Genomic DNA, 13,807 nt, shown 5'->3' with positions numbered 1-13,807 from the left:
TAGTTTCATTTATCACAAAATTGTTGAAATATTCCTTCAAGGAAGCCGTTAATTATTTGCAAATTAAAAAAACAGACCTCCTCCTATCTGCGTCTCAGGGCCAGGTGGTGTTTGACGCCCAGGGTTCCAGGATGGCGATGACGCTGATCGAACAACTCCAAGGTAACGCACTCCCTCTCTGTCACGTTGAATCGCTGCATCTGGTCTTAACGGTAAATGTCACTCGTTCATGTAAAAAAAATTAAATCATTGCTGACGGAATTCATCAGGTATTGATTGTTCAGCCCTGATCATTCACAGCAAGGCCTCTCTGCTGTAGGGGTGGGTGGGTGGGGGGGGGGAGGGATTGCGGTCTTTACTGTCATTGGTCCTGGTGTCATTTAATTGCACATGCGATTGGGCTCGACGCAGGGACGTGTTGACTCGAGGCTTCGCCCTAATTGGGCACAAGCCTCCGTTTTAAGCTGTTTCTGGAAGTGGCATCCTATTTGTCACCAGTGACTTAATGAGTTTCCCCGCGCAGGATAAGGTTGGGGATTATTCTCTACGTCTGTTCTCTTTGGCTGCTCTAAAGGATGAGAATTCATAATCCGGCCCCTTTTCCCCTCGCGCTCCGTCTCATATTTCCTGTTGTGGTGTCGAGGTAAATTGACATCCACAATGAGACGACCTGACTGGAATCCTTGAATCACTGTGGGACCTCATCAGTATTCCTGGTCTAGACTGTCACATAAGCTCCTTTTTTTTTTTTCACTCCCCCCCCCCTTTTCTCCTTCTCCTCCCCTTGGTGCTTCTTTGTTTGTCCTTCCTCATGCACCTTTCATCCCCCATTCACTTCATCTATTCATTGTGTCCTTTTACTTCTGTACCGACACATCCCATTAATATAAAAGCACAGAAACTATAGAAAAATAGCTAAATAGTCTACGTACGGACCAAAACAACGGGAGGGGATGACATTAATTATACGAGCAATTCTAATTAAAATGTCTCGCATCTTTTCTGTCTTTCTTGTCTTAAACATGTAGGAGGCAGTTACAAGAAGATCGGTTACTACGACAGCTCTCAGAAGAACCTCTCCTGGTTTGGAAACGATGTCTGGATAGGTGAGAGTTCACGACACTGTCCTCGCCGCTGCTTCCCGTGTCTGTATTTGTGTCCCGTCTCATCATGGCCGTGACTCAACAGCATCCCGTCCTCCTGCGTTGACATCCGACCTCCCCGGCGCGGCTTAATTTAGCCTTTCTCACTGTCTAAATGATATGTAATCATGCCGGATTTTCTCTAACCCCTCGTTTGGGGCGAAGCTTGTTATTTGGATGCTGATGCTCGCCCCGAAACGACCTCACCGTCCAACTTGTTGTTAAAATGTTGGCAGAGAAAATGCTCGGTAATCAAATTGGTGCAGCAGCTAAGTTTGACTGGCTAACTCAGGGGTTTTAGAAGCCTTCCCCTCCTCTCTCAGTTCAAAATGTTTCATGGAATATGAGGAGCATCTTTACTTTTGCTGATTTCTAAGCAGACTTATGGACGTTCATTTACGACGGACATAAAGTGTTTAATTTATCTGTGTTGCGGTTTGTCATGTTATGACTCTGAGGAGTTTTAAGCAAATTGCTGTGCTTCTGATGGATGCTCAGGGTCTTAATGAACCCTCATGGCCTCTATGAGCTGTATATCACACTCTGGTGCAACAGCTGATCATGTTAATAAGTGGGATTTACCATCAGGCCAAATTATAATGCACCAAACCTGTTTTCAGATGTCTGCACAATGGGCTGTTTGTTCTTTTCACATATGAAGAACACAGCAGGAGATTCTCGTTCCTGTTTACAACAAACAGGAAAATGCAGCATGCAGGATGTAATTTATTAATTTCACTGCAGAAATCAGGTGTTTTTGTTTACGGCGCCGGCCCTCATCACCAAAAGCTCTGAAATCTCACATTGTGTATCCCTCGTCTGCACGGCACGTCTTTTACATCCTGAGATCTGTTTCCAGTTTTGTGTTTGTCGCGGGCGTCCCCTTGCTCGCGGTGAATCCTCAGGATAATCAGATTTATTCTCACATGGGCTCACACTGACATTATCCATATTTTTTTCCTACGGGGTTGGAAGGAGAACCGGGAGATTTTTCTGGGTCAGATCAACAAGAAAATGTCACAACAACAGGAAAATGTTCTGAACTCTCAGGGAAGGGGTGGAGCCTGCGTAGAGCAGCAGGCGGCAGGACATGACGTATAAATTCCGCTTTCTGTTGTGTTCACTGACATGAACCCGTCCCAGTTACCTCCTGCGGTATCAGAGCCTCACATCCCTCCATCCCGTTCTTCTTAATGGGAAAACTCTCTGGGGAGTACGAGCTAACCCAACCAACAACATCAAGAGTTTTCTCGTTACATCATTTTGTTATATGGAGACGATCGAGCCCTCGGGACTCAAACCGGAGCCAACACTCAAGCTCCTGCTGCCCATATTCTCGTTGTCCCATGAAAACCTATTACCGTTGATTTGCCTCAGACACCCAGACCAATCCTGTGGTTGTTTACTGGCCCATCCGTCCCTGGAGAGGTGACATACTTGTGCCTGGACGGAGTGTGCCACTAATCAATCCTGCATGCCGCGGCGGTCCGCAGGGAGCCGCCTTTTTTTAGGCTTTTAAGGAAATGATCTGTTGCTGAGGGGCTTAACTGAACCCAGAGGAGGAAGAGATTCCAGGTCAGGTTGACGGGCAAGACACCGGGGTGACCTGTATCCATGTAGGCAAAATGTCCTCCTCCAGGATATTTAGCTTGGCTTGTTGCACGGTGAGAGGCTTTGGTGTTTGACTATTTCAGTTGAGACTGACCTGACCTCCAAAATGTCAGAGGTGGAGATGTGTTTGCTCACTTTTCTCAATTTTACCAAATAAAGGCACATTCCTCTGACTTTGTCTTGTCGGGAGGAAATGAGTAATTTCCTGTTCTCTGCAGCTGACTCAGTTCAGGGATTTTTTTTTTTTAATGCAGGGGGGGCGGTGGGGGGATTTATGTATAAACGGGGGGGTTTTCAACTTAACCCCCCACTTGTTTGCCTGTGTGTTTACCAGGCGCCTCCATGCCTCACTTTCTCACTCCGTTCACGGTCGCTCTAACAACCACTTCAGCTCAGCTCTTCTTCTAATCGCTGTGGCAACTGTTATAGAGCTGGGTCTCCATGGCAACACCCTGTCCTGATTCCTTTATCAAGGACGGAGGAGGGTTTAAATGGAGCAAATGCATTGACTGAATGGACAGTTGACACATGCACACGTGTACACACGCTGTGCATTAATGCAGTCACATACAGGTTCCTTGGAATTCATTAAGCACAGTCATTATGCATCACCTAACAGTAACATGAATACAGTGCTCCACTTTAAATTGTATACAGCATTTTAAATCATTTAACAGATGTTTTTAACGGTGGCCAATAAAACACTGAAATGTAATAATGAGAACGACGCGTATGGAAAGACAAAGCCTCCGTTAAAACGAAGAATAACAACGTGAGTCTTGTTCTCCATCGATCTAGCATCTTGTGCGTACACATTTCTCCGCCTCACAATGGGGAAAATTTGACAAAAGATTTCTAAATCGGTGCAGCGGAAGCAAAGATCTCATCTTCTTTTGTTTATTCCATGCATCCGTCTTTGTGCTGCTCCAACGCTGCCAGTCGAGTCTCACACTGTGGGTGTGTTGTGCTAGTAGCAGCTAATGTAGCCTGCAGCCTCTCGCCTCGAGCAGACACGAGGAGTGGGCTCCAGAGGTCGGATACGAGCTCACTACTGTGGAGCTTCACACCCACAAGTTTTATTATTATTACTATTATTTTTATACCTTCTATTGTTGTTTATCATTTTATTTAACTTGTTCTTTTTTTCAAGCTGGCAGGTTGTTGGCAGTGGTTCCACTCACGCATACATGAACTACTTATAAAACACACATGTCTGGGTCACTGCTCATTTGCACCACATCATATGATCCGTGTGCCGCTCACCCAGTTTGCTTTGATGTCGTTCATAAAGCACATGTAACACAGATGGAGCATATAGAATAAAGATGGCTGACGTGTCTTTAATTCCTCCCGTTGCACAAAAGTGAAACAGAAATAACCTATTTTATTATTCAGAAAAAGCTAATTCAATATTTTGACAGTGATGTTGGTAATAAATTGTTTTTGGATGACGGGTGTTGATTTTATTCATCACCTCTTGTGGCACCTGTCTGGGCCCCGGCTGCATTTATTGAATTCATTATATCATTAAGACAGAAGTAAAATGTAAGTAATTAAAAAATGTGGTATAATTTTTGTCCCTGCGTGTTTTCCATCAAACCTGAATTTTCCCAGTCGTACACGCTGTGATGGTGAAACGGGTGCAAATGGTTTTTTAATTGAACTCGGTGAAATCCGCAGACAAGCGCTTACGTCGCCGCTCCTCAGTCGGATGACACCAGATACATGTCGGCCACGTGACGGCGGTGACAAGAATCTAAACAGAGCATGATGGGCGTCTTGACACCCTGCGCCTCTCGAGGGGGCGACACTCTGACACTTTCCACTGACATCTGACACATCAGCTTCACGCAGCGCTGACACTCGTGCTCTGCTTCCTCTCTGACATGCACACACTCGCTGTCTGCCTCCATCTCTCTCGCACACAAACACACACACACACACACACACACACACACACACACACACACAAAACACAAGCTGCGTGCGCGCATAAATGCTTCCCTGCACTAATGTGCACTCTCTTGAGCACAGTCACTCATGCTTACTGTATAGGTCTCCATGCTTATCAAGCATGCTGTATATACGGTCTGCACGGGCATGAGCGCATGCACACACACACACACACACACACACACACACACACACACACACACACACACACACACACACACACACACACACACACAATTCAAAACCCTAAAGCTCCAACTTTTAATTGACTCTGAAGTCACGTACCAAAGTTTCCTATTAAATTGTACGAATTACCCAAATTGACATTTACATATAAATCATTGATAACATCGGTGGTTGTGTATTTTTATTTTTTACTGCACTGAAGCTGTATCAATATTTTATGGAGGTGGCGGAGTGAAGAAGGATTCTGTGCTCCTAGGGCCTAAATGGAATTAGTGTTTTTATTTAATGCATAAAAATAAAGAAACATGCATTAAAACAACGGGAAATTATAACTTTGAGTGCAAAGGTATTTCTTGACGATGAGTTTTGTTCAGCTATTATTACTTTTATAGGAAATGCAGTAAAAAGGTTTGTTGCCACAGCCATTTGAATATTTAAAAGCTGGGGTTTACCCGGTCAGAAATAGTTTGAATGACGAGTTTATGAACCAGCGCTAGAAATCAAGTGTTTATGGTTGTTGCACGCTGGAAAGCGGAGTGAAGAGTCGAGCGCCATTAAGACGGTGAAAGCTATTCCACCATCTGACGAGCACTGAAGAAGCAAACTGGCAGCTTCAAGGTTTCTTAATTTCCAACGGTTAGATTGTTATTTTATTTTATTTATAGGTTTACTTTCTTTTTAAAGATTACAGGGATGATACGATTGTGTCATGACCTTCGTTCTGCCCATCTGAGAAATGGCCGCTATGACATCTGGCTTTGGGGAACACTTGTAATTATTGTATATTTTCAGAATCCGATCTTTTGCCGAGTAGGTTTTCAACAAGGAATGTGTTTTGGTTGTTTGGTGCACAACAAACACTGAGTGGAGAAATAGGGGTCGAGAAGATTGAAGCAAACTGAAAAGCAAGGCTGCGAGTACGCAGAATAATAAACCGTCTGAATGTGGCCTCTAATGTAAAGACTCGAAAAGCTCGACATAAATACACCCACTCACACACGCATTCATACAGCGCTTCTATATCACTCCACCACACAGCTTTCAATTTGGGGTCAATATCTTGCCCAAGGACACTTCTGAATGCAGACTGGAGGTGTCGGGGATCGAACCACCGGCCCTCTGGTCAGTAGACAACCCTGAGCCACAGCTGCCCGAAGGATAGAGAGACCAGAGCACAAGAGGAATAAGTCGAAAGAACTATACAATAAATTAAAATATATAAATATAAAAAATATGAGAAAAATATGTGCAACATGTTCCAAATTGTGCAGAAGACGATGTGTAGATCAATGGTGTGTGGGTTAATGTCCATTAGGGTCTCTGACCTCGTTGAGAAGCTGCTGCTCCTGTGGCGTGAGGACTTGGTCGTGATGTGACTGCAGCCGTCTGCCAGAGGCTCTCAAACATTTTTTAATTCCAGAGTTGTCTTTTCACAGTAAGAAGTTTCTGGATTTGAGGGCTTTTCTGTCTGGAGTTGGACTGTTGTCCCTTTGCATGTGGGGCTTTTCTCCAGGTACAGTTTTTAAAGGGGGTTAGAGTTGTTTACTTTTCTGTTTTTTCTTCACCTCCTGCGTCACGTTCAACGTCACAACCGAACACTGAGAAGCTCTCTCACCTCACTGTCTGCCAAATTATCACGTCCACCCAGGTGTGTCTGCCGATCGGCGCCGCAGCCGATTAAAACCTGCGTCTACCGCAGAGTCGTTTGACCCGGGGGTGAAAGTCGCTTGAATTAATTGTCATTGCAGACAAAAGCCAGATGTTAGTGGGGTTTTTTTTGACCTGTGGAAAAAGGGGCTTTTGTTGGCTCGGCGATACGCTGGCGACATGTCCAGGGTGCGACCCCGCCTCACGCACAATGTCAGCTGAGGATAGAGAATGGATGGATGGAGGATTCCCTGACTTGTAGCATGAGAGGGAAGGAGGGAGGACACAGGGACGGTTTACAAGAGAGAGAGAGCATGAAGAGAAAACTGCCACTTTAACTTTATTTGTTGTTTCCAGTATCGGATGCAACTGTGTGTGATTCTGTGAACGAGCTCTGATGTTTAACAGACCACAGTCTCTGTATGTGTCAACAGTGATGGCAACATATTGCATGACTCATTTGAATGTGCGCCTCAGTGACTCAGTCATTATGAACAGTTATGAGGAGTTATGGTTTCCACTTAACGGCAGTAATTGGTGCTCTAATAATTTGATGCTGATTGCGTATATTTATCATTATTCCATTTATCATGAAGAGGGAGTCCTTCTCTTTTTTTGCGGTCGTTCTGGAGAAGCGTGCGTGGGACCAGAGGCTTTTTGGTTCAGTGCCAGCAGCGTCGGGAAGCATCTGGGTGGAGAAAATGAAACAGCGGCTCTCGCCTCTCTCTTCATTACCACCATTGAGATGCCCTTGAGCAAAGCACTTAAACCCCAACTGCTCCAGTGAAGCTGCTCAGTGGCCGGCAGGTAGCACGGTGTGTGAGCGTGTGAACAGGTTGTCCCTTAAAAAGACGCCCAGCGACTCGTTCCTGGTTAAATAAACATAAGCTCACAGGCTGGTGTTTGACTGAGGCTGTAACACGAGGAAAAGAAGAAATAGAATCGGGGCTGGAGAAAACGATTATTTTCATTATTGATCAGATCATTTTCCAGATCAGTCAACTTATCGTTAAGTCTTTAATGCTCAGTTTTCCACAGTCAATCTCTAATGTCTTGTTTTTATTTCATTTACCATCGGAACAGCTGCAAATCTGCACATTTAAAAAGCTGGAAATGTTAAATATTTAATTATTATGCTTGAACAACAACTGAAGCAATTATCTAATTGTAAAATTACTTTTTTTTTTTTTTTTTTAATCAACTAATTGTTGCAGCTCCAGAAGAACTGAATTGAATGAGGGATTTTAAAAGTAAAACTTGAATTTACTTTTTAAAAGTAGAAACTAGAACGGCACGCAGCACAGCATTCTGCCAACGGCCTTATCTCGCAATGTCAAAGAAGATGATAACAAAATTCATGGATCTGCACCAAAGTGTATTTCTGTGCAGAGGCTGATAAAAAACCTACCCCCCCCCCCCATGAAACCGTGTTTCAATCTGTGAGAGATTTATTTGGATCTGCACCAACTCATTGATATCAGTCCTGTAAACAGACCACGTTTTTCATGCCTCCACTTGGATTATTTTCAGATAAAGTGATTGAGTTTCAGTGGTCAAAGATCACAGTGATCTGATGTGAATCTGGAAAATACAGTATGTAGAAATATATACACGGAAACTACTGGATGGCGGAGGCAGTTTTTCTAGTTTATCATCAAGATCAATGAATTATTCTCTGTGAAATGGGTGAAAATATCAAAAATGTCTTAATTTGTTCCTCTAGATCTGCAGTTTTTTCCAGATCCACAACAAAATGTAACGGGTTCTTTATTGGCCCATGTCCCATCCTTCCAAGTTTCGTGGAATCTGTTGAGTGGTTTTTGTTTAATCCTGCTGACAAACAAACCCACTAACAAATATGCGGGGGGGGGGGAAACATGATTTAACTAACCCCAAAACTAAAATGTAGGCCTTGTCTTCATATAATTTGACCTGCGTAGTTTCACAGAACATTGTAGTTTGACTCTGCGTCGTCTGTCTTTCTTTGGAAGTGTTGAGTCCAGGTCTTCTCTTGACCAGAGGCATCACGACTCTCACTGCAGAGAAGGTGTACAACCCCCAGACGGCTTTTAAAAGTCTAATCCTCCCCTCACTGTGAAAACCAATTATTTGGATTTCCAAGTAAAAGTGATTTAATCTTTTCTCCCATTAATAGAGCAAAGATGTGGGTTGTGTCCTGGGAATTGTAATTGGGATCATGCAGAGGTAGGTGGCAGCAGAAGGCTTCTCACTCCTCATACTTCTGTCTGTGTCTGTTCAGGCGAGGGACCTCCTGCGGATCGGACCGTGGTGATTGAAGAGTACCGGTTCTTGTCTCAGAAGCTGTTTGCGGCCGTGTCCGTCTTCGCCGGCCTCGGGATCCTGCTCGGCATCGTCTGTCTCACCTTCAACATCTACAATGGAAACGTCCGGTAACTTCCCTAATGGAGAATGAGAACGAATTGGGCCCGCACTAATAAGCCTTCAAATATGACGTGCCTTCATTTATTCCGCTTTTATAATTAGTCAAGAGATTAACAGAGAATTAACGATTTTATGACTATATTTTTGATTATAATAAGAATTAGCTGTTTTATACCTATAAGTCTTATACCTTATATCTCTTTTATTTTTATATCTTTTGGTCTGTTGATTAAACTTAAGAACAACATTTCATGACATTGTCAGTGATTTGATTGTAGTTTTTCTGCTTCTACTCTCTGCATCTTTGTCCTTCCGTGATGCTTCAGTGAAATCCCTTTGAAAATAAAGAGGAAGGTTTATTTTTAAATTTTAACATAACGATAATTGACGGCTCATTCAAATGCGGCGTCAAAGGTGAAAGACGTGGTTTTGTTCCACGAAGGTCGCCTGTTCAAAAACACACAACAGCTCAGAAATCCTGAAAGGAACTGAGAACCTCCTACTGCTCGAGTGGAGCCGATCAAAAGCGAGGAGACTGTTGATTTTTAAAATGCATCACTGTCGCTATGTCTACGTCTGCTGTCCAGTTTAGAAATGCTACTGGTCCCATTTCAGCTTGAAAACTCTGTCTCATACAGACTAGTCGGGGCCTATTGGCTTTAACCACCCGTTTTACTTCATTGATCCAGTTCGTGGAGCCCAGTAGACAAATCATTCACGACCGGCAGTGAAAGCAAAAGCTCGTAAACACTTTGAGTCACAGTCCCAACAAGAAAATAAATACCTGCTCTTACTTTCCAACATTGTTTCTCATTGAGTAAACGATCTGCTTCCTGTTTACACCGGCACGCACATGCCCTGTGATTGGCCACATTATGTGCCTTTTCAGGTGTGTTAGTGTGGACGGAGATTATTACTGATATGGTTTTACAAGATTATTTTAGTTTTCAAATGTCGATTTGAAATAACATCATATTAGTATGGATGTAGGCTGAATTTGAATATTGGTCTTATTTGTGAGACAGCTGATGGTTAGTGGCTCTGACGCCTCACAGCAGGAAGGTTCTGGATTCTAACCTGATGGTCGACTGGGGTCTTTCTGTGGGGAGTGCACACGTTCTCCTCGTACCTGTCTGGGTTTACTCCAGCTTCATCCCCCAGTCCAGAGACATGCAGGTTCGAGTTACTGGAGACTCTAAATTTCCAGTAGATGTGAGTGTGAGTGTGAATGGTTTCATGTCTTTGTGTGTTGGGGGCTCCTGGGAGTGGCTCCATCCACCCAACGACCCACAAAGGATAAGCTGTGCATAGATAATGATGGATGTGAATGGGAGGGGAAAGAAACTTGCATGTTTAATGCAGTGAAAAAGCTGAATGGCGCTTCTGCCTGTTAAGTTAGTGTTACTACCTTTCCGGTTTCATTGTCACTGCCCTGGAATATAAATCCTTCCTTTTAAATTGTGTCTTTTGATTGAGGTTTTTCCAGCTTAATACACGTCTGTGAACCGAGCGCAGCTCTGATGTCTCTTTCACATCATATTTTTATGTTTGACCTGGGTCAAACTGATATAAATGAGCTTATCATTTTGTGCAGAAAGCAGCAGAGCTGTGTTCCTCTGTGGACCTCCGGCTCCTGTTTGCGGCTCAGACCTCCTCCGGCTCTGATTATATTTCAAACACAATTGCACCGAAGGCTCCTCTCAGCAGCTGGAACACCGAGTCAGTTCAAATCTAATCACATTCATTCATCAAGCGATTTCTTTTACTAAACAAGTTGGCTATAGCAGCTGCTAGTGTAAAATACACAAATACAAACAGGAAAGAGTCAATCTGTGGAAACGTAAACACGCTGACACTTTAAATATCAGCTGTTGTTTTAGTAAAGTTTTATTGCAGAATATCAATCAAATTGTATTTGTATAGCCCATATTCACAAATCACAATAAAATAACTTTTATCAGGGGAAACGTAGAAACCTCAGAGAGCCACATGTGAGGATCCCTCTCCCAGGACGGACAGAAGTGCAATAGATGCCACGTGTAACGGAGAACATCAGAAAGAAAAGAGTATTTACAGCATTGGTTAGAATAAACAGTTTGTAGCATAATGGAATTGTCAATGAATTGATGGATTATTGTCAGTAATGGTCGAGTATCTGAGGAGACATATTGTATATCATGCAGTCCTGTTGTAATCCTAGTCCACGATCAGGATCCACCATCATGATCATGATCACCATCCGTCCATCAGGATCCACCATCAGCTGCCACCTCGATCATGGTTCCACCACCACTATCAGATGCCAACACGATACAGGATCCACCATTACGATCACGATCTCTGATTTGCGATCCACCATCATAATCCACGATGTGGCCGCAGTTTTTATTCATGTGTGATGGAATTATACCACGGAGCTAATTTACTATGTTTTACACGTTTCTTTTTTGGAGGCGCTGTGGAGTCTAATGTTAATCGTAATGAGTTTACAGAGCTATCGACAAGATGGTCGATCTCAGTGGAGCTCGGGTTTTTAAAGAATTCGTTGGTTATATCGACGGATAATACGGGGTTAAATGTAATTGGAATTATTTCCTCATATTTAGCTACAGCACTATCAGGTAGACATCTAGAAAAGGAGTTTTTCATTAGTGGCATGTAGTCTGGTAATGAGAAATCCAAAGTTATTAAATTATGGTCTGATAGAATCGGATTATGACAAGATGCATAGTAAAAAACCTCCTGTAGCACAATGAACCTCACATCACATTCCTGGTGTGTGACGACATTTAAGATTCTTCAGAGGTTGAGGTGGGGCAGTGTGCATGTGCGTATATGTTAATGTGTGTTTGTATGCAGAGTGTGTGTCTGCCGTACAGTAAATAAGCAGTGTGGCCTCAGGGCAACACAAGGGCACGTCAACGGGAGGAAACAAACAAAGACACACCTCCTCCTGCAGCGGGAGGAGCGGAGGTCTGGGTGCTGGGTGGGTGGGGGTTGTGGTTCAGTGCAGATTATACCAAACAAATGGAGCCTAACCCTGAAGAATGTAGATTTTCTGTTTATATACCACATAACCAGGCCATTGTTTGGTATCTTTTTTTTAGCACAACATTGCTTATATGAACAATCAGGAACAGGGAACAAACTCAGATTTGGGAAATTATGTGTTTGTTTGTTTTTTTTCTATAAAAACCACAAAAATGCTCAACGAAGCATTTTGAAAGTTGAAAATGTTAAATACAGGTGAAAAATATGAAGATATAAGTGTAAATCTGATGTAACATAAAGAAATATACACCTACTAGAAATATACACCTACTAGAAATAGAAAAGCAACTATTTAAAATATCTAAAAAATTAAACAACAATAAAAACATGAAAAAATACACAAGTACAACCAAATATATAGAACTTGAATTTGGAAAATAGACAAATCGTTTAATGTAAACTATAAAAACTTGCACAGGTCTTTTGTGTATTGTTTATCCTGTAAAAAAGTTTTATATTTAATTTTATTGATTGGATAATATAAACGCAGATACCAATATGTCATGCGCTACAGTCAGGTACTGAAGACGTTTCACTTGTGACAGGAAGTTTCCCTGTGTCACCATCCATTACATTAATGACTGTCGATCACACATCAGAGCGAGCGGCGTCCATGTTCTGGTTCAGAGTGATAAAATACGACCGACCGTCTGAGCCAGTAAATAAAAATAATAAAAATATCCATTAAAACCCAGGACGAGACCAATAAACAGCGATCGATGATGCTTCTGAGTCGAGAGCAGACGACAACAGGCAGAAATGTGTTTTTCTAACTGTGTTTGTTTTTCTGTCTCCGTGTGAATCCGTCATTGTTTCTCAGTTACATCCAGAACTCGCAGCCCTACCTCAACAACATGACAGCGGTGGGCTGCATGATGGCGCTGGCCGCAGTCTTCCCTCTGGGGATCGATGGCCACCACGTCCACAGGTCACAGTTCCCCGTCGTCTGCCAGGTAATAGACGGAGGGCTGGGGGAAAGAGAGTTTCACACATTTCATGCCGACGCTTAAACGGCAGCTTTTACAAGGTCTGAACCCTCAAATCTAAAAGGTGACATTCATTTTTCATCTTGAGATGCTTGTGGCTTTTTTTTTTCTTCCGTTTTTTGTCCGTCACAACAAAGAAATTAATTTAATTTCCCTTTCAAAGGAGACCGGGGTTATGAATTGTATGAAAAGGGTTGAAATACAGCGAGCCTTTTATTGTAGGTGAATTAAACACAAAAACAAATCTAGTTACTCGCAGATCATTTGATTTACAATAAGCTGAAAGAAGGTTTTGATGGAATTATTGCTCAGTAACTCTGCACCTAATGTTATCTCCCTCAGCTTCACGTCCTACTGTCCAAAAGGTTCATATTCACGTCATCAGAACATACAAGTCCACGTCTCTGCTCTCAAATCCAAACATTGACTCTCTGTGTTGGATTTGCGGTGCTGCCGGACCTTGCAGTTATTTTTTTTTCTTACGCTTCACGGCTGCAGCTGTCACTTCCACTAACGTCCTCCCCTGCTGTGAAATTGTGTCCCTACTCTAAGCGAACCCACATCTGGGAGTCGTGACGCCCGCAGAGCCGCGATGCTGCCGTCGCCTGTGGCGGGGAGGACACGAGCAAATCAAGTCTGCGGCCGTTTAAGGATTTTGATCACGCACATTTAGCAGATGATCAAAGTTTAAACACTGACATAATTCATTATGCAACTGGACGTGTTTTTGAGTTTCCTGCCGTTGGTTTGTCTGCGTGCTGCAGGAACACAGAGGAAGGGATCCCGACAGTAATGAGGAGTGGGAGTGCTCCTCTGTCAGCCATGTTG

The 13,807-nt window shown here is 43.1% G+C and overlaps 1 protein-coding gene across 2 annotated transcripts in view; it reads left to right on the top strand.

The window, feature by feature from the left end:
• Positions 1-13,807, top strand: part of gabbr1a (gamma-aminobutyric acid (GABA) B receptor, 1a) — a 66,979-nt gene that overhangs the window by 42,068 nt on the left and 11,104 nt on the right. For both annotated transcript variants that reach the window (XM_034609881.1, XM_034609880.1), the window contains 4 exons: positions 99-162; positions 1,029-1,106; positions 8,800-8,950; positions 12,814-12,946. In XM_034609881.1, the coding sequence (XP_034465772.1) occupies positions 99-162; positions 1,029-1,106; positions 8,800-8,950; positions 12,814-12,946 (426 nt within the window). The remainder of the gene's footprint in view (positions 1-98; positions 163-1,028; positions 1,107-8,799; positions 8,951-12,813; positions 12,947-13,807) is intronic.

This window comes from Hippoglossus hippoglossus, chromosome 16, assembly GCF_009819705.1.
Source record: "Hippoglossus hippoglossus isolate fHipHip1 chromosome 16, fHipHip1.pri, whole genome shotgun sequence".
Taxonomy (NCBI): Eukaryota; Metazoa; Chordata; class Actinopteri; order Pleuronectiformes; family Pleuronectidae; genus Hippoglossus; species Hippoglossus hippoglossus.
This window is presented reverse-complemented; position numbering and strand designations above follow the sequence as displayed.